The 20,302-nt window shown below is 43.2% G+C and overlaps 1 protein-coding gene across 5 annotated transcripts in view; it reads left to right on the plus strand.

Annotated features, from left to right (window-relative positions):
• zbtb7a (zinc finger and BTB domain containing 7a) overlaps positions 1–20,302 on the plus strand; it is a 157,112-nt gene that overhangs the window by 37,919 nt on the left and 98,891 nt on the right. The window contains exon 1 of one of the 5 annotated variants that reach the window (XM_063032474.1): positions 995–1,892. The exons of the other annotated variants lie outside the window; for them this stretch is intronic. Coding sequence (XP_062888544.1) covers positions 1,801–1,892 — 92 coding nt within the window. The 5' untranslated portion in view covers positions 995–1,800. Of the gene's footprint in view, positions 1–994; positions 1,893–20,302 lie in introns of those variants that run through there. 5 annotated transcript variants of the gene reach the window in all.

A 20,302-nucleotide genomic window follows, 5' to 3' on the forward strand; every position in this document is an offset into this window, starting at 1 on the left:
TAGAAGGAGATGAGTTATTAACTTCAAACTTTCTGCATTATCACTCACAGTTGAACTGCACGTGCATGTAACGAGAGCGTCTTGGACCTCCAGGTGGTCTGCAGTAGGGGTGATTGATAAGTTCGCGGCCTACAGTAGAAGGAAATGAGTTATACAGCTCTCGTATCCTTATAAAATAGCAGGATGTTATGAGCTTTACAGCCAATGAAATATTAAAGTGTAATCACTCGCAGTATAAGAAACATTCCAGTCTCTTTATTTACAAACAGTAATATGCTAATATTCCCAGCTAATCAGTTGTAGTGATTGAACAATTGGAAAAAACATTGGAGAACTCTGCTCCTTTGTCAAAATGAACCATTGAAGCTATTGCATCCTCCTGAGACAGCAGATAGGTTCTCAATTTAATGCATCATCACTTTCCAAAGATTTAAAACTCCCAGTGTTTAACTGGAGAATCAGTTCAGATTATGCATTACTTCCCTGTGAACTAAAGCTATTACTACTGCAGTTTTAATCTTGTTATCTTGCATTGTGCTCTGGATTAGGATGATACTGTTATATCGGGTGAGATTTTGTGGGGAAATGCAACAAAATTACAAACTGATGATTTATAACTGAGAAGTCGCCCTGACAATGTATTGTACGGTGTATATAAACTGAGCAATGCTCTGTGTTGCTTTGAAGAGATCAGACATCCATCCTTCTACTGGGGAGAGGGGGGAAGGATATGTATTGGATGAGATAGAAGAAAAGGTATTCTCCCCTATCCTATCCCCTAGCCTTTGAGCATTTAAAAGGGCTGTCAATGCAGGAAACAACTTGTGGAATATGAAGCTGCTGTTGTTAAAGGAGGAACTATAACACAGTCTCCATGCAGCATGCAACTGACAATGTGGTTCCTTAGTTCTCGGAGCAGACTGATCCAGGAACGGAGCTCGCCAGGAAATTCTTCACTGTGGTGATACTTCTCCTTTAAAAAGTGGGGGCGGCTGGAAAAAAAACAGTTGAGCTTTCTCGCACTTTAACCACAGTGGTGAGGGAATTGCAGGGAGGGGCTAAGTTAAACAGCTTGTATATTCTGGTTTATTTTTGGTCATGAGCCTACCCTACTTGTTGATGAGAAATTATTTGAAGCCCGGAGTATTGGGTCCCAGTGTATCTGTATCCAGACAAATCTGGTGATATATTTGATCATCTTTCTGCTTCAGGCCATGTTGTAACTATAGCAATGTTTCTGGATGATTTCGGACCAGCCCACCAATCAATAACAGCCCTGGCAGCCAGCAGCAAGCTAGTGCTTGCCACTTTAACCCATGGTGCAATTTTTGAGCAAAGTCTCTGCCTTCCCACAACTGCATACAAGATTGCCTAATTTTTTTTTTAAAAACTACGATAGGGACAGAAAGGGGCTCTTTACAGTTTTTTTTAGAAAACTGTTTTGGACGTCAGCATGGAATTATAGTTTCGTTGTCTTTTTTTAACTATGAAAGAAAAGACTTCCTTGTGCTGAAGGGTGTTTCTGTGCGTTTGAATGGGAGGAGTCACTGAGCCCTCGTCGGTAAAGAATTCTAAATTAACCCCAGTGGAGATACAATCATTAACACGCAAGGTGCTGGCAGGGAGGAGTTATTGAACCTTGTAGTGCAAGGAACCTGAACTGGCACCAGGAAAGGTTCTTCTCTTTCCTTGTAGGTGCCCAAGGAGTCTTGTAATGTTTTTAGTTAACATCAATTTGCGTCTGTTAATTTAGCTTCCTCGCACTGTCAGGTACAATTAAACTCCTCCGGTTGGCGCACGATGATGTCTTCATCAATGTTGTTGAAACAGAAATATTACAAAAAGAACAACTGCAAAAACCAACAGGGAAAGCGAAATGTCAGTCGTAAAATGTGAGTAGTTTTGTCTTTACGTTTTGTTTGCTCTCAAATGTTACTTCCTTCTCCAGTCATATCAGGTGACCTGTTCGAGACAGTTTCTTAGTCTTGCTCTCGAATCGGCCAAGAATAGATCTGCAAGTCGTGGTGTGACTTGGCATTTCTGTTCTTTCTCTCTCAGCTGCCTCTGCCTGAAGTAGTTTCCAGTCTCTGATCCCTCTGCTGAACTTGTTGAGCTGTTCTTCAGTCCTACCCATTTCTCCTTATTCTATAGTCATGGCTGTTTCAAAACCTTTATGGCCACTGTTAACCAGCTTTTGTTTAAGGAGTTATGGTTGTGCATATTTAAATAGCAGGTAGTAGGTGGTTTTGTAATTGATGTTGGATATTGCACAAGAGCTTGGGCTGCAAAAATCCATTAATTTCTTGGAGTGTATCGTGGGGTTCTGCATACCCTGGGCTGAAACAAAAAAATCTCTTCTGACATCATAAAACATAATGTTAAACTTACCCAGTGGTTTAGAGAAATATTCTTGTGTTGATTTTGTTTACTTCATATTGGCTTTTATATCAAAGAGAAAAGGACCAATAGGCACGCTGTCTTATAAACACTTTAATCCTGTTTCAACACGGAACAGGGGTACACTGACCTTACTGGCAGTGTGACAGTGGTTTTGGTGAGTGTGTTTGGCACTAGTGTGTTTCATCTGAAGTTAAGTAAATTGTCATTGAAACAACAGAGTTTCAGTGAGTAAATGTTATGGAACTAAGCCAAACAGATGTGATTGAAGAGGAGAAATTAGCTGGGATTCCCTCTCTTGATTGTCATTTACCTACTTTGGGATTGGGTGAAGGCATCGCTTCAGTGCCTCCCTGACAGCAAGTCTGCTTACTGATTGACATTGGCTGCCTTGGTTCTAGAGCATGGATCATTCCAGTGAAAATGGTTCAAAGTTGTTAATATTGCACAGTACAATTGAGAAGCCATGTTAACTACGGTACGGGCTCCTAACTTTCCTTCCACTGCCCCCACACAGATAATTTGACTATACTAGCCTGTTTAAACCAGGAACTTCATCTGCCAAAAAAAACCCGTAACACACCCCTTTTACAGAGTGAACACAGCAACCGCCACTTAATGCAAAAGACCCAAGTAGAAATGACAAGTTAAATATAGAGAAGGCATGGCAGAGAATAAGTGTATGGATTAAAAGCAATGTGGCTGATTGGGTGGGGTTCCAGATACTAAAGGGTGATATTATTGACACGCAATACTGAATTATGGCATATTGCAACATGGGTGCATTTGCACTCTTTTGTGTTATCAACTCATTATAAACACAGTGTACTTTATCCCTTGGCATATTTCTAAAAGAGCATTGCTTGTAAATTGAGTCAGACTGCCACGTTATTACGAAGGGTCTTGGCTTGGAATATCGACTCTTTATGTATTCCTCTGCGTAGTTACTGTATAACCTGTTGAGCTCCTCCAGCATTTTGTGTGTTTCTCATGTTGTTTTGTTTTTGTAGCATTCAGACTTGCCTTGCATGACAATCTTTTCTCTCTCCAGGGACTGTCTGCCAGATGCGAATGATCTTCTCACTGTATGAGTCTGTTCATCTCAAACTGTAGCTAGATTTCAAGGTGGTAAATCGATGATACTTACTTTAGAGACGTCACTAAACTTTCCACAATCAATTAGAGCTTCAGGGCAGTCACCATGGTGATGATGTTACCTTTGCAGTTAATTTGCACACTGTTCTTTATGATTTTTGTAAATGGCTTGGATGAGGAAGTGGAAGGATGAGTTAGTAAGCTTGCAGATGACGCAAAGGTTGGTGGTGTTGTGGATAGCGTAGGTTACTGTAGCATTGATAGGATGCAGAGATGGGCGGAGAAGTATCAAACAGAGTCCAATCTGGAAAAGTGTCAAGTGATACACTTTGGAAGGTTGAACTTGAAGACACGAGTACAGGATTAATGGCAGGATTTCTAGCAGTGTGGAGGGACAGAGGGACCTTGGGGTCCACAAAGGGCCTGTACGGCGCTTTGCAGTTCTGTGTTCTATGTGTCAATTGTGGAATAAACATTAGCCAGTACTTTGAAAAGAAAACCTTCCCTGTCCTTCTCTATATCATACCTTTGGGATATTTTACATCCACAAGAGAGAGCACACTTGCTATCTGTCCTTCCAAATGATCATTTCTGAAAGGCAATATGACACTCTTTCTGTGTTGTACTGAAAATGTCAGCCTAGATTACGCACTCAAAGCTCAAGTGACTCGACCCAACTACCTTCTGAACATGGAGATGATCGCCTCCACTGAATTTCAGCTGACCTGTCAGAATTTTGTTCTTATTTTGGTTCTGTGAGCTTCTCTTGTTTGCCGGGGGGGGGGGGGGGGTTTGTTTGGAGAAGAAAAATGTTGTTTAATATTCTACTACATTTATAGCCCAGATCCATTCTGCACTAATCCAGCATCCTTCTGGGCCATCTATATCTCAGTAGTTCCCATTTTTCTCCATTGTTAACAGACACATGGTGACAAGAGGAGCTTATCTTCTCTTTAAAGTAATTAGGAATTAGAAACTGGCACTAGCAGGAAACCACCATCTGATGTAACTTGTACGTGTTTTCAACGTTATGTTACCTGATATGCCCTTCCAGACTCTCAAGCAAAAAGTATTAGTGGCCCATTTCCATAGCAGCTACAATATTAGCATTTAAATGACTAATCTTAGGCCAATTTATTTCAGTCTTATGAACCTATTTGTCTTTCACTTGGCTCCATTTGCTTTTTACACAATGTTTTGCATTCTATTCCATTTTCAAGATTTCAACACCCACCTTGTCCTCCAACTTGCTGAGTCCTGGCAGTTCCTAACCTTGTGCTGCCATTTAAGTACAAGTATATCTCATCTTCACCTATTAAGTCAATGCAGTGGCATTCGTGCCAGAAGATCATTGTTGGGATGTGGCAAGGCTAGCATATATTTTTATCCTTGGTTGTCCTCAAGAAGGTGGTGGTTGGTAAGCTATCTTTTCAAACCACATAATAGGTGGGAACCCGAGAGTAGTTCCCTCCAATCTGAGTGGTTTGGTGGAGTATACAGTATATCTGGCCTTGGAGTCCTGGAGAGGTGTATCACAGAGACAGAGCTTTTAGCCCACTGAGTCCACACCAACAATCAAACTGCAACCTGCACTAATCCTAAATTACTTTTTTTTTTGTTCTCCCCATACACTCATCAGCTCCCCATGGATTGTCTCACTTGCCCTCACACTAGGTACAATTTACAATGTACAGTTAACCTATTGACTTCCGGAAGAAACCTACGGGGTCATAAAGAAAGTGCAAGCTACATACAGACAATGCTGGGTCTCTAGTGCTGAGTCAGCAACTATTCTTGTGCTGTCCGTTTATGAAAGAGCCCGTTTTAATATGGACATGGATCTGTATATGGGCCAAACTGAATAAGGACTTGCATTAAGATTGACCCATTTGGAATTATTTTTCACAATAATCCACCATTTTTGAAACACCTTTATTAATACAAATCTTCTAATTCTAGACACTTTAAACCAAACTTGCAAATTTCACCATTCAATTTGAGCTTCTGTTGTCTGGATTACTAATCCAAGCATCTTTTTTTAAACTTTGAACATATAGTTTACTAAAATTATTATCAAAGTACATGTATGTCACTATACACAAACCCGTGGGTCATTTTCTTGTGGGCATACTCAATAAATCCATAGAATAATAACCATAACAGAATCAGTGAAAAACCTCACCAACTTCGGTGTTGAACCAGTCTGCAAAAAACAACAAACTGCAGATACAAAAAGAAATAAATGAATATCGAGAACCTGAGATGAAGAGTCCCTGAAAGAATCTATTAGTTGTGGGAACATTTCAATGATGGGGCAAGTGAAATTGAGTGAAGTGATCCCTGTTGGTTCAAGCGGCTGATGGTTGGGGGGTAATGACTGTTCCTGAACCTGGTGGAGAGTGTCCTGAGACTCCTGTCCCATTTTCCTGATGGTAGCAGTGAAAGGACAGTATGTCCTGGACGGTGGGGATCTCTAATGGGTGCTGCTTTCCTGCTACAGCATTTCGTGTAGATGTACTCAGTGCTAGGGAGGACTTTACCATGCGTAGTTTGACAGAAAGATTTCTGATTGAAAGCAGATACTTTGCCTATTATTCTACACTCCTTTAAGGTACAGAGGCAGTAAAGATTCAAAGCACAAATCAATAACCGCACACTTGCATTTGCCTTTGTTCATGATAGTCTTCGGATGTCATTACATTTCATTGAATTCCCTGCTGTTATCTGGTGCGTTCCGCCCAGTGGACTCCACAATACAAGGGGTGCCTCAATGTCAAATAATTACTTAATTTAAGAACATCTGGTATATGAATTAGCACCTGGGATAGGCATCTGATTTCAGAATTCATTTTTCACTGCAACCAATAGTTGGGTTGGGAATATGTATACAGAAGAGCAACAGTTACAATTCCTCTCGCATAACCTTTTCCCGTTATGAAACTTCACTTTCCGGACTGCCTTCCTGATGTTAGTTATGGAATTTCATACAAAGGAAAAAGATAGTTAATTTGCATCTGCTATATTAACCAGTTGCAATAAGAAAGAATCATCAGTGATCTACTGAGAAGTGCTTAGTCACCTCATTGTCCCTTCAGAATCGGAAGGTTATGGGCTGACAGACTGCATAATCCAGACTGACACTGTGGATGAAGTGTTAGACTGGGGTTGAAAGCGCTTACACGGGTTGACGTATTATGAAGAGCAGGAGAATCTTCCCTGTTGTGCTGAATAATGTTAATCCCTCATCCAACATTATTGGAATGGATTACTTCATCTCGCTGCTATTAGCAGGAGCTTAGAGTATCTTCCATACCACAGCAGTGGCTATTCTTAAAACAGCATTTTGTAGGCTGGAGGTCAATAATCGGAGGACACCTATAAATTATAAAAAGCATTGTATAATTATAAGTGTTCATTTATTTCTAACCCCGGCTGTAGGGGTCCCCCTGTTTATTTTGAAAGTAGTAACTCCATTTAATAGACATTTGGACAGGGTTATGGGTAGGAAAGGCTTAAAGGAACCAGCTCAGAAGGCAGTTTGTTCAGCATGGATGAGTTGGGTCAAAGGACCTGTTATCCTTGCAGTATAACTCTGAGACTGTTCTGTTCTGTTTGTGTTGTCTCTGGGAATATGTGAAGCTCCAAGTTTAAAGGATTTCTAATCGATGGGTTTGGTGCAAGTGGGGATAACCATATTGAGCATTTATGAAGTGAATTGAAATACAGCTGCAGCAAGTGGATATAGGACTACCTTGGTATTATCATCACTCAACAAGCTGTACCTGCACCCCAGAGTTTGGGATGCTGCTGGAATGAATGCACTTTTCAGCTGCTGCAGGGCTACAGGTATCTTCTGCTGGGTGGGAAGTTGATTTGCCGCTGCACTTCTGACTTGGACAGTTTGGTTGATCAGCGGTTCACAGGAATCGATCACTGCCTTTACCTGGGAAGGACGGACCCATAGTTTCTTTTATGTGCATTATAGGCAATTATGGTAGAAGGGATGGGCTACAGCAACAGCAATTCATATTTCCAAATTTGAAGGATGCTTGATGTGCTAAGGGTAAAAAGCTGTGATGATCTTTGCTATCAAGCAAACATGAGTATAATTGATCACCTGGATGGAGTTGTACACCCTTACCTGTTGTGCAGAACAGTTACCTTTTGCATAACTGCAACCTGTCTAGTTTCTTCAGCCAAGAGTGCTTCAGTACCATCTTCAGTCAACCATGATCGTATGGAGTGTGCCCTGGCCTACCCCTGTGACTTCAGTGAGTACCCGCTGAGGATCCCAATGATCGCTCGAGCTGAGTAATGTTCAATAAATCATATCACTCTCACACCATGTGAGAGAAGAAGGCAGTACTCTTTCCCTCTTTTATTAATATGTCCCACACTTCACCCCTTCCTCTGTCACTATTGAGTTTCTGTGTAGCCATGGAGTTATTGAGAGGTTTGAACCAGAGGCTTCCTTTGAAATTGCCCTTTCATCCATGGATGCCAGCATCAAAACAGTAAATTCTTATTTCTCCAGCTTATTGCGTTTGGAATTCTCGTACAATCAGCAAAAAAAATCGAAACAAATTATGCTTTTGACTTCAACGCACAAATGTACTACTTAACCTAATAAAATGCCATGAAAGTTTCCAGAGCATGGCATGCAAATGCCCTGTTCACATTTTGGGGGTGGGGGTGGGGGGGGGAGGGGAGCCCAGACAAGGTGTGAAAGACTCAGCATAGCCCATGTAAAATTGTGTATGAAAATAAACTCAAATTCTGGATTTTGTTTCAAGTGTTCTGCAAAATAATTGTGCAAAGACATTTTTAGTTTGTCACATTTATAGATGGGGCAGTACAGTTGTTGCGTGATTTGTAGTTGCATTCGCTTTGAAGAATTGGTATTTCATGTGATGGTGAATACAGTTATTCATTTGTGTTGTTTTTGTATTTCACAATGCAGTTTAGTCTTAAAACACTATAGAATTGTAGTGTAAAATATTGTTTCTTAAAGGGTAAAGGAGGTAACATATAGTTAAGGAATTTATTTAAATGTTTATGTATTTTGTGATGTACATTATTTCCTTGAGCCATTTTCATGAAAACCAGCAACTGCCCCATTCAATTCTGCCAGATGCCTGACAATATGCAATACCTTTCTCCACTACCATTGTCATGTGAGCCCTCTACCCCAAATGGCCAGATGAAAGTGGTCTTCCCTTGAAGATGGCCTAGTTCATTACGTGGAATCAAAAGTTGAGCTACTCTGGGTAAAGGATTGTCGTAACTGAACTAAAACTGAGTAACACGGAAGCTGTAACTGGGAAATATAAGAGTCTTTGTTTACATAGCAAACCTTCAGGAGAGAGAATCCAAGGAAATCTCTCTCTCTTGACACAATGATTTATAGTTCTTAATCACAAAAATAACAAACTTACTACCTACAGTTTCAATTGTTATAATCACCTATATAACCTTAACCTTTTGAATACTTACAATACCACAAGACATAGGAGCTGAAATAGGCCATTCAGCCCATCAAGTCTGCTCTGCATTTGATCATGTTGATTGATTTTCCTTCTCAACCACCTTTCCTGCCTTCTCCTCATAAACTTTGACTTCCTTACTAATCAGGAACCTATGAAGCTCTGCTTTAAATAAACTCGGTGACTTCACCTCCACTGCTGGTCCTAGGCTCTCCCGCTATTGGAAGCACCCTCGGGTTGTTCACTCTATATATTGATTGAGATACAACGCGGAATTGGCCCTTCCAGCCCTCCAAGCCACACTGCCCAGCAATGCCCGGATTTAATCTTAGCCTAACCATGGGACAATTTACAATGACCAGTTAACCCATCAACTGGTACGTCTTTGGACTGTGGGAGGAAACCGGAGACCCCGGAGGAAACCTACGCAGTCATGAAGAGAACATACAAACTTATTACAGGCAGCAGCAGGAATTGAATCTGGATCGCCTGTACTGTAAAGCTTTGTGCTAACCACTATGCCATGGTAACACCCCTCTAGTCAGGGTTTTAGAATTGTATATTTATTGTGGTCAGCTGGTGGTGTAATGGCATTAGCACTGGACCTCGAGGCGAGTGGTCCCAGGTTCAAATCTGACCGGCTCCTTGCACACTTTCCATCTGCGCTGGGCTGAGTGTTGAGCTAGTCACCTAGTCTCCTTTTTTTTTAAAAAAAACACGACAAAATGCTAAAGAAACAGCAAGGTTGCAGTGGTAGCACATCCCAGAAAATAAGAATATTCAAACCTGATGATGGTTTAAAGATCTAGACACCCAAAATGTACATCTTTTTGTTACAGTGTTGAGGGGTGGCGCCATGAATATACAGCTATCCAGAAGGTTAAGACATTAAACAGATCTGTCGTGCATTGTGACAGAGATGTCCCTTTAACAAAGTGCTAGTAGAAGGAATTATTGTCTTCCCCTGTGTAAGTTCAATGGGACTGAATCAGAATGTCCCATTAAATTGTGCACAGTTTTTATTTCTTGAAGACATTTTTTTTAAAAGTTAATCCATAATTAGTTATTCATTATGTCATAACTCCGCAATAACCCCTGACAAGGATGTCCACAATTGGGAATAAAAGTGCTTTAACACTCTGAGAACTCAAGTATTTTACAAAAATTAAGGCTGAGATAAAATTCTCAAAGAATTTTGAGAAGTTAGATGTTAAAATTTGCATTTGGATTTTCATGGTCAAACCTGTTTGGAAATGGTGGCTAAAGATTTACAGATGTTAGTAGGGAAGTAGCTGAATCTGGGGTATAGCAGAATCGGTGCCAAATGGCCCAATGTGAAGGCGTGTCAGATGCCAAACCCTCTTTTAAAATATTTGATTGGTACACCCCACCCTGTATTCAGGTTCTGGTCTCTCTCGCTGAGTCAGTTTTATTCTCTCTTCATTGTCTCTTCTCCCTGAGCTACTGATTTGCACTCTGGGCTTGAACCTAGGTTTGGGTCAGACATATTTTGTGGTCTTGTACCTGGAGTGTGGTCTCCATAGTAACAAGTCCTTCCACACCTAGCCCAGATATGCATGCCTTCTGTTAACATTTCATCTGTACCATAGCAAACTCGCCCACCTTTCTACATAAAATCTAAATAACAATCAGGATCAGGGACCAGGCATTTTTTTAAAATTTTATTTTAAACTACGATAAGATTATTTGTGCTTTAAAATTTCACAATGACAAAATGGGTTTGCAATTCAGTCAGTGCTGAGCTAGTTAATTTTGGATAGGTGCTCTACAATACTGTGGTCACTGATTGATAAGGGTTCCTGTTCCAGATTACTTCCAGTGCTTTTTACAGACCCCTATACACAACAGGGTTTGGATTCAGCTGAAGTAATGACAGAGATCTGGACCAATAATTCAGCGTGAGACACAGAGGCATATAATCAAGGATATCAGCAAGGATGTGACAGCAGATACCCTACATGACAAACTACCTTTATCTGTGCTTGGGTGAGAATAGGTGGATGCTCTAAGTAAACTTCTAGTAAGTTTCTTTTTCCCCCCTTTTAGTATGTACCTAGTGCATTCAGAATGGACCCTGGGTTAGTAGAATGTGAGTGTGAGATATGGGAACTCTGGGAGACCTCCAGTCTCCCTGGTAACTGGAGCTGTAGCTGGATGACCTTCGGCTCATGCAGGAGAATGAGGAGATGATCGACTGGAGCTACAGGGAGGTAGTCACCCCAGGTTGCAGGAGGCAGGTAGCCGGGTGACTGTCAGGAGAGGGAAAGGGGTGATAGCACGGAGTACCTTTGTGGCCGTTCCCCTCAATACTTTGGATACAGTTGGTGGGGACGACCTAACAGGAGCAGCCGGGTCTCTGACACGAAGTCTGGCTCTGAGACTCAGAAGGGAGTGCGGGGAGCAGATGAGTGCAGTAGTGATAGGAATTGGAATGGTTAGAGGAGCAGAGGGGAGATTCGGTGGAGGTGTTGTGTTGCCTCTTAGGTGCCAGGGTCAAGGATGTGTTGGACCAGGTCCCCACCATTCAATTAGATGTTGTGGAATGATCCAGATTTGATTAGAGAGCTTAAGGTAAAGGAACCCTTAGTAGGCAGTGATCATAGTATGATACAATTCATCCTGCAACTTGACAGGGAGAAGCTAAAGTCAGATATATCGGTATTACAGTGGAGTAAAGGAAATTACAAAGGCATGACAGAGGAGCTGGCCAAAGTTGATTTAGAGGGGACAGTACCAGGGATGATGGCAAATCTGCAGTGGCCGGAGTTTCTGGGAGCAACTCGGGAGGCATAGGGCAGGTACATCCCAAAGAAGAAGAAATATTTTAAAGGGAGAATGATGCCAATGAGGCTGACAAGGAAAGCCAAAGACAGTATAATAGGAAAAGAATGCATATAATATAACAAAGATTAGTGGGAAGTTAGAGGATTGGGAAGCTTTTAAAAACCCAACAGAAGACAACTTAAAAATAAGTCATAAGGAGACAAAAGATGAAATGTGAAGGTAAGCTGGCCAAAAATGTAAAAGCGGATACAAAAAGATGGTATCCAAGATGTTGCCTATAAATGGCAACTCTGTGTGCTGCTCCAGTGGGAATTATAACATATTCTTGTTTGGGTTTACAACAGTTGAAATTCACGGTCGCAGCCATACGCATTTCAAAAAGCAACATTGTTTTAAGATATTTCTAAGATCTGTCAATACTCAAGTCTAACAATATTGGCAGACCTCGGGTGGCAGAGCATTGCGAGAGCATTTCCTCTTTAAGAAAACAGAAATGCTGAATCCGAAGAGGCCTACAGGTACGATTGAACCGCAGAGGGTTTAGATTCCCACTTCTGACGATCCTGCTGGCGAATGTACGGTCTCCGGAAAACTGAAGACCTCAGACCAAGTCTGTACTTCCAGATGGACCTCAGTGACTGCTGTGCTACTTTGCTTTATGGAAACATGACTCACATTTTGGCTGTAGCGCTGCAGCTTGACGGCTTCACCGTTCTCCACAAAGGCAGGACTGCTCAGTCTTCTAAAGGTTGATATTGCTTTACCATTAACTCATCGTGATGCATAAAGTAGTGGTTCTGCCTCAGTCCTGCTCACCCGACCACAAGCATCTGGTGGTCAAATGTCTTCCTTTTTATCTGCTGAGAGTTTTCCACCATCATCCTGATAGCAGTGTTCATTCCAACTCGAGCCAATGTCAGATAGGCTTTGGAAGAGCTGAGCACCCTGTAATCAGCAGGCACGTAACAGCGTTTCCCTATCATTCCGCGGAATTTCAGCTAGGGAAAACTTCAGCTTGAAGATGTTTTTGAACAACTACCACCAACACAAAAGCTGTGGAACCAGAGGAGCCAACACATTTGACCAGTGTCTTACCACCATCGAGAACATTTACTGTGCCTTCCCACGCCCACATTTTGGAGACCGATCACCTGACTTTTATTCTACACCCAGTGAATAGGCAAAGACTAAGTACCGCAGCATCAATGGTGAGAACCAAGAAGGAATGGTCAAGGGAGAAGGAGGAGTGCTTAGAGAAACTGCTTTGAATCAGTGGACTGGACAGTATACAGGGCGTCATCTTCAATCTGGGTGGATACGCCACAGATGTCACCGACTTCATCAAAACCTGTGTGGATGAGTGTGCCTTCGAGAACATACTCGAGATATCCAAACCAAAAGCCGTGGATGCACCAGAAGATTCATGGTCTGCTGAGGGCTAGATCTGTTGCCTTCAAGACCAATAATCCAGAACTGTACAAGGTCTGTGGAAGGCTATTTTAAGGGTGAACAAAAAAATCTGATTGAAGTTCAAGACTGAATTGAATGCATGTCAGCTCTGGCAGGGTTGGCAGGCCATTACTTCATACAAGGTGAAAGCTACTATAATGAATTGGTGTGATTCTTCACCCCCAGATATGCACACTTTGAAAGGGAGAATGAAACTACACCTGTGAGAATCCCTACAGTGTCTGGTGATCTGTAACCTCTGTCTCAGAGGAAGATGTTAGAACGTCTTTCATGAGGATAAGGCCTCACAAGCTTTCAGGCCCTGGTGGTGTATCTGGTAGGGCATTGAAAACCTGTGCCAACCAACCAGTGGGTGTGTTCAATGACACCTTCAGTCTCCCGTGCTGCAATTGAAGGTTCCCATCTTCAAAAGAGTAACAGTCGTACCAGTACCCAAGAAGAGCAGGATGAGCTGCCTCTACGACTGTCACCCAGCTGTGCTCACATCTATAGTGATGAAGCCGTGGCCAGAATCAACTCTTGCTGAAGCAATTGGGATGTGTGTTAAGACCATTGCTCTACTCTCCCTACACCCGCGACTGTGTGGTTAGGCACAGCTCAAGAACCATCTATGAATTTGCTGATGACACAACTATCATTGACAGAATCTCAGATGATGGTGAGGAGATAGACCAGCTGGTTGAGTGGTATCACAACAACAACTTTGCATTCGACGTCGGTAAGAGTACAGACAACATTTTGGGCCAAGACCCTTCAGCAGGACTGAAACATCGACTGTACCCTTTCCCATAGATGCTGCCTGACCTGCTGAGTTCCTCCAGCATTGTGTGTGCTCTGTTTGGAGTTCCAGCATCTGCAGATTTTCTCTTGTTTTTAACATCTATTGCAGTTTGATGTCCATGTTGTGCTCCTATGAAACTCCTTGATTGCTTTACTATGTTAAAGGAGCCAGTTGTCATTGTTGTTGTAGTGGGAAATATATCAAATATTGCTAATGACAGTAAAGCAACCATCTGGAACTAATACTTGGCTAGTGGATATAAAAGGTGCTTTATTTCTTTATTTCTTAATTTATAGACTTTTGCTTTATCCTCACCTTATCTAAAATCCATTAATTAAAAGAACCTATCTCTATTTGACAAGGGTTAAATTCAAGTTTTCAAAACATTACATATCTTCTAATTTCCTTTAAGCTGCCAAAGGCTTATTATTGAAATCAGCAATAGCGACATGTTTTCATTAAACACTCACCACAGCTTCTAACTTCACTGGAACTGCAAAGCAAATTGAGAGTTCAGATGGCCTTTTTGCAGCAGTTAACATTTGGGTGCCATGGTTAGTGTAGCCGTGAGCACGACACTATTACAGCTGGAGTTTGAGTTCAATTCCAGGGCTCCTCCGTAAGGAGAATGCCCGGCTGTTCTCGGGATTCTTCAGTTTCCTCCCACCGGCCACAGACGTACCAGGTAGTTTAATTGGTCATTGTCAATTGCCCTGTTAAGGTCAAATAGGAGTTATCAGGGGTTGTGGGGCAGTGTAGCTGGAAGGGCCTTTTCCGGCCTTTATCTCTAAATAAATAGAAATAAATGTACACCTGAAGTGAATTGATGAATTACTGTAAGAAGTTGCTGTAAATTGTGCTGACAGTTCTCAATCTTTCAAATAAAAACATCCCTTGCAGATTGTGGTAAAGGCAGACAAACCCTGTGTTGTTAGTCAGCTTTCCTGGTGACCATTGGTTAAAGCTGCCAAGGGGTGAGACGTAGCAGCACCTTGAGCAGGCAGTGTCAGATCCCCTCCCAGTGACGCTGCCCCGTCCTGTACAGCTATTCTGTTATTGTCAATCGCCATCTTTCTGCTTAGGGGAGGTGGGGTGCTCCCTCTCCTAATTCCCATCATGACTCTTGCCCCCTTGCACCAATGTGTGCATGTTTTTTTTGTTTAAGTTGAAAATGGTGCACATTGTGTGGTTAAATAATTACATAAGGTAGACCCATGGAGCTTTAAGAGAAACAGCTGTTTGTGAGATTATCACCTTGGAGGAGCTGTGAACATTAGGGGAGGCATTCTGTTGAAATTATAACTGAATGATGGAGCAGAGTTGGGGATTGCATGTTCTGCCTCCTGTGCCTTTGCAGAAGATGGCCCAACTGTAATGAATAATATGAACTCTCTAAATTGAGGGACAATTCAGCAACCATTTAGTTCCCACATACTAGGATTGTAGGTAGTGTGGAGTTTCACTGCCACAGTAAAATCACAATTTCCTGTGATCCCAAGAGTGTAGTTTTGGGCAAAGGGTGGACTTTGCCATTGCTAAGTTGTTTACTTTAAAATTCTCACGTAAATTTAAGTGCCTTGTCAAAGACTGGTACCCTAGACATTTTTGTATGTAATTTCTATGATCATGAGACACTCTTGGCAAATTATTTTCAAAACAAGCTTTTCAATGTTAAGTTTGTGACATTTGAAATGGAAGAGGTGATGGTATAAAATGCAGTGGCATCTTTGGAAGAAGAATAGTATTCAAATATTCATTTCCACCATCAAGGCTCTTTGCCCCATTGAGTTCATGCTGACTCAGTAATCTAGTCATTCCCATTCCCTGACTTGTTCTCTCCAACACACCCATTGTAATTTTCCTACCATGCAACCACACCCGGGTAATTTACAGCAGTGAATTAACTGACTGACTAGCATGTCTTTGGAATGTGGGAGGAAATCAGAGTACCTAGGGGAAACCCAATGAGGTCACAGAATATGTAAACTCAATGCAGGCAACACTGGAGATAACTGTTTGGTTTGCCTGAATATGAGGCACCAGCACTACCTATTGTATTATCTCCAATACCCTTGTAAAATTTAGAGAAGACTGTCATTATTGTCCTAATATTTATGGGATGTGGAGATATTGCTTACCTACATTACCACAGAGATCAAGCTAAAAGATGCTCTTGTTGGTTGTAAATTCCTTTGGGATCCTGAAGCTAAGTTGCTAAAGAAAAGCAACACACATCAAAGTTGCTGGTGAATGCAGCAGGCCAGGCAGCATCTATAGGAAGAGGCGCAGTCGACGTTTCAGGCCGAGACCCTTCGTCAGGACTAACTAAAGGAAGAGTGAGTAAGGGATTTGAAAGCTGGAGGGGGAGGGGGAGATCCAAAATGATAGGAGAAGACAGGAGGGGGAGGGATAGAGCCGAGAGCTGGACAGGTGATAGGCAAAAGGGGATACGAGAGGATCATGGGACAGGAGGTCCGGGAAGAAAGACAAGGGGGGGGTGACCCAGAGGATGGGCAAGAGGTATATTCAGAGGGACAGAGGGAGAAAAAGGAGAGTGAGAGAAAGAATGTGTGCATAAAAATGAGTAACAGATGGGGTACGAGGGGGAGGTGGGGCCTTAGCGGAAGTTAGAGAAGTCGATGTTCATGCCATCAGGTTGGAGGCTACCCAGACGGAATATAAGGTGTTGTTCCTCCAACCTGAGTGTGGCTTCATCTTTACAGTAGAGGAGGCCGTGGATAGACATGTCAGAATGGGAATGGGATGTGGAATTAAAATGTGTGGCCACTGGGAGATCCTGCTTTCTCTGGCGGACAGAGTGTAGATGTTCAGCAAAGCGGTCTCCCAGTCTGCGTCGGGTCTCACCAATATATAAAAGGCCACATCGGGAGCACCGGACGCAGTATATCACCCCAGTCGACTCACAGGTGAAGTGATGCCTCACCTGGAAGGACTGTTTGGGGCCCTGAATGGTGGTAAGGGAGGAAGTGTAAGGGCATGTGTAGCACTTGTTCCGCTTACACGGATAAGTGCCAGGAGGGAGATCAGTGGGGAGGGATGGGGGGGACGAATGGACAAGGGAGTTGTGTAGGGAGCGATCCCTGCGGAATGCAGAGGGGGGGGGAGGGAAAGATGTGCTTAGTGGTGGGATCCCGTTGGAGGTGGCGGAAGTTACGGAGAATAATATGTTGGATCCGGAAGCTGGTGAGGTGGTAGGTGAGGACCAGGGGAACCCTATTCCTAGTGGGGTGGTGGGAGGATGGAGTGAGAGCAGATGTACGTGAAATGGGGGAGATGCGTTTAAGAGCAGAGTTGATAGTGGAGGAAGGGAAGCCCCTTTCTTTAAAAAATGAAGACATCTCCCTCGTCCTAGAATGAAAAACCTCATCCTGAGAGCAGATGCGGCGGAGACGGAGGAATTGTGAGAAGGGGATGGCGTTTTTGCAAAAGACAGGGTGAGAAGAGGAATAGTCCAGATAGCTGTGAGAGTCAGTAGGCTTATAGTAGACATCAGTGGATAAGCTGTCTCCAGAGACAGAGACAGAAAGATCTAGAAAGGGGAGGGAGGTGTCGGAAATGGACCAGGTAAACTTGAGGGTAGGGTGAAAGTTGGAGGCAAAGTTAATAAAGTCAACGAGTTCTGCATGCGTGCAGGAAGCAGCGCCAATGCAGTCGTCGATGTAGCGAAGGAAAAGTGGGGGACAGATACCAGAATAGGCATGGAACATAGATTGTTCCACAAACCCAACAAAAAGGCAGGCATAGCTGGGACCATACGGGTGCCCATAGCTACACCTTTAGTTTGGAGGAAATGGGAGGAGCAAAAGGAGAAATTATTAAGAGTAAGGACTAATTCCGCTAGACGGAGCAGAGTGGTGGTAGAGGGGAACTGATTAGGTCTGGAATCCAAAAAGAAGCATAGAGCTTTGAGACCTTCCTGATGGGGGATGGAAGTATATAAGGACTGGACATCCATGGTGAAAATAAAGCGGTGGGGGCCAGGGAACTTAAAATCATCGAAAAGTTTTAAGAGCGTGAGAAGTGTCACGAACATAGGTCTGAAGGGATTGAACAAGGGGTGATAAAACAGTGTTGAGGTATGCAGAAACGAGTTCGGTGGGGCAGGAGCAAGCTGAGACAATAGGTCAGCCAGGACAGGCAGGTTTGTGGATCTTGGGTAGGAGGTAGAAACGGGAAGTGCGGGGTGTGGGAACTATAAGGTTGGTAGCAGTGGATGGGAGATCCCCTGAGCGGATAAAGTCGGTGATAGTGTGGGAGACAATGGCCTGGTGCTCCTTAGTGGGGTCACGATCGAGGGGTAAATAAGAGGAGGTATCCGCGAGTTGTCGCTGCGCCTCGGCAAGGTAGAGGTCAGTACACCAGACTACAACAGCACCCCCCTTATCAGCGGGTACATCTTTCCCTCCCCCCCCTTTCTGCATTCCGCAGGGATCGCTCCCTACACAACTCCCTTGTCCATTCGTCCCCCCCATCCCTCCCCACTGATCTCCCTCCTGGCACTTATCCGTGTAAGCGGAACAAGTGCTACACACGCCCTTACACTTCCTCCCTTACCACCATTCAGGGCCCCAAACAGTCCTTCCAGGTGAGGCATCACTTCACCTGTGAGTCGACTGGGGTGATATACTGCGTCCGGTACTCCCGATGTGGCCTTTTATATATTGGTGAAACCCGACGCAGACTGGGAGACCGCTTTGCTGAACATCTACGCTCTGTCCACCAGAGAAAGCAGGATCTCCCAGTGGCCACACATTTTAATTCCACATCCCATTCCCATTCTGACATGTCTATCCACGGCCTCTTCTACTGTAAAGATGAAGCCACACTCAGGTTGGAGGAACAACACCCTATATTCCGTCTGGGTAGCCTCCAACCTGATGGCATGAACATCGACTTCTCTAACTTCCGCTAAGGCCCCACCTCCCCCTCGTACCCCATCTGTTACTCATTTTTATGCACACATTCTTTCTCTCACTCTCCTTTTTCTCCCTCTGTCCCTCTGAATATACCTCTTGCCCATCCTCTGGGTCACCCCCCTCTTGTCTTTCTTCCCGGACCTCCTGTCCCATGATCCTCTCGTATCCCCTTTTGCCTATCACCTGTCCAGCTCTCGGCTCTATCCCTCCCCCTCCTGTCTTCTCCTATCATTTTGGATCTCCCCGTCCCCCTCCAACTTTCAAATCTCTTACTCACTCTTCCTGCAGTTAGTCCTGACGAAGGGTCTCGGCCTGAAACGTCGACTGCGCCTCTTCCTATAGATGCTGCTTGGCCTGCTGCGTTCACCAGCAACTTTGATGTATGTTGCTTGAATTTCCAGCATCTGCAGAATTCCTGTTGTTTGCTAAAGAAAAGTCTTTCTTTCAAACTCGGGCACAAAAACCAACCTGATGTTGCCCCAAGCTCCCACTCCCCACACCACCACTTCCCTCGAATTGTTCTGAAACTGAAGATAGTGCATTTTATGACAAAATATAGTGGAAACATTTTATAACAATGTAGAGCAAATATTACACCAACATAGCCGGGGGGTATTGAACTGTGAAGCCAAAAAATACCCAAGAAAATTCTGACACAGGATTGGTACAGCGGGCCTATAATTGCATGTGGCTTTTGTGTTCTGTTTGCCTGTTTTGTGCATGAACACACCATGACTCGTATACAGTGGTATGCAAAGGTTTGGGCACCCCGGTAAAAATTTCTGTTGCTGTGAATAGCTAAGCGAGTAAAAGATGACCTGATTTCCAAAAGGTATAAAGTTAAAGATGACACATTTCTTTAATGTTTTAAGCAAGATTACTTTTTTATTTTCATCTTTTACAGTTTCAAAATAACAAAAAAGGAAAGGGGCCCAAAGCAAAAGTTTGGGCACCCTGCATCGTCAGTACTTAGTAACACCCCCTTTGGCGAGTATCACAGCTTGTAAACACTTTCTGTAGCCAGCTGAGAGTCTTTCAATTCTTGTTTGGGGGATTTTCACCCATTCTTCCTTGCAAAAGCCTTCTAGTTCTGTGAGATTCTTGGGCCGTCTTGCATTCACTGCTCTTTTGAGGTCTATCCACAGATTCTTGATGATGTTTAGGTCGGAGGACTGTGAGGACCATGGCAAAACCTTCAGCTTGCACCACTTGTGGTAGTCCATTGTGGATTTTGAGGTGTGTTTAGAATCATTATCCTGTTGTAGAAGCCATCCTCTTTTCATCTTCAGCTTTTTTACAGACGGTGTGATGTTTGCTTCCAGAATTTGCTGGTA

The sequence above is a fragment of the Mobula hypostoma genome, chromosome 24 (genome assembly GCF_963921235.1).
Source record: "Mobula hypostoma chromosome 24, sMobHyp1.1, whole genome shotgun sequence".
Lineage (NCBI taxonomy): Eukaryota > Metazoa > Chordata > Chondrichthyes > Myliobatiformes > Myliobatidae > Mobula > Mobula hypostoma.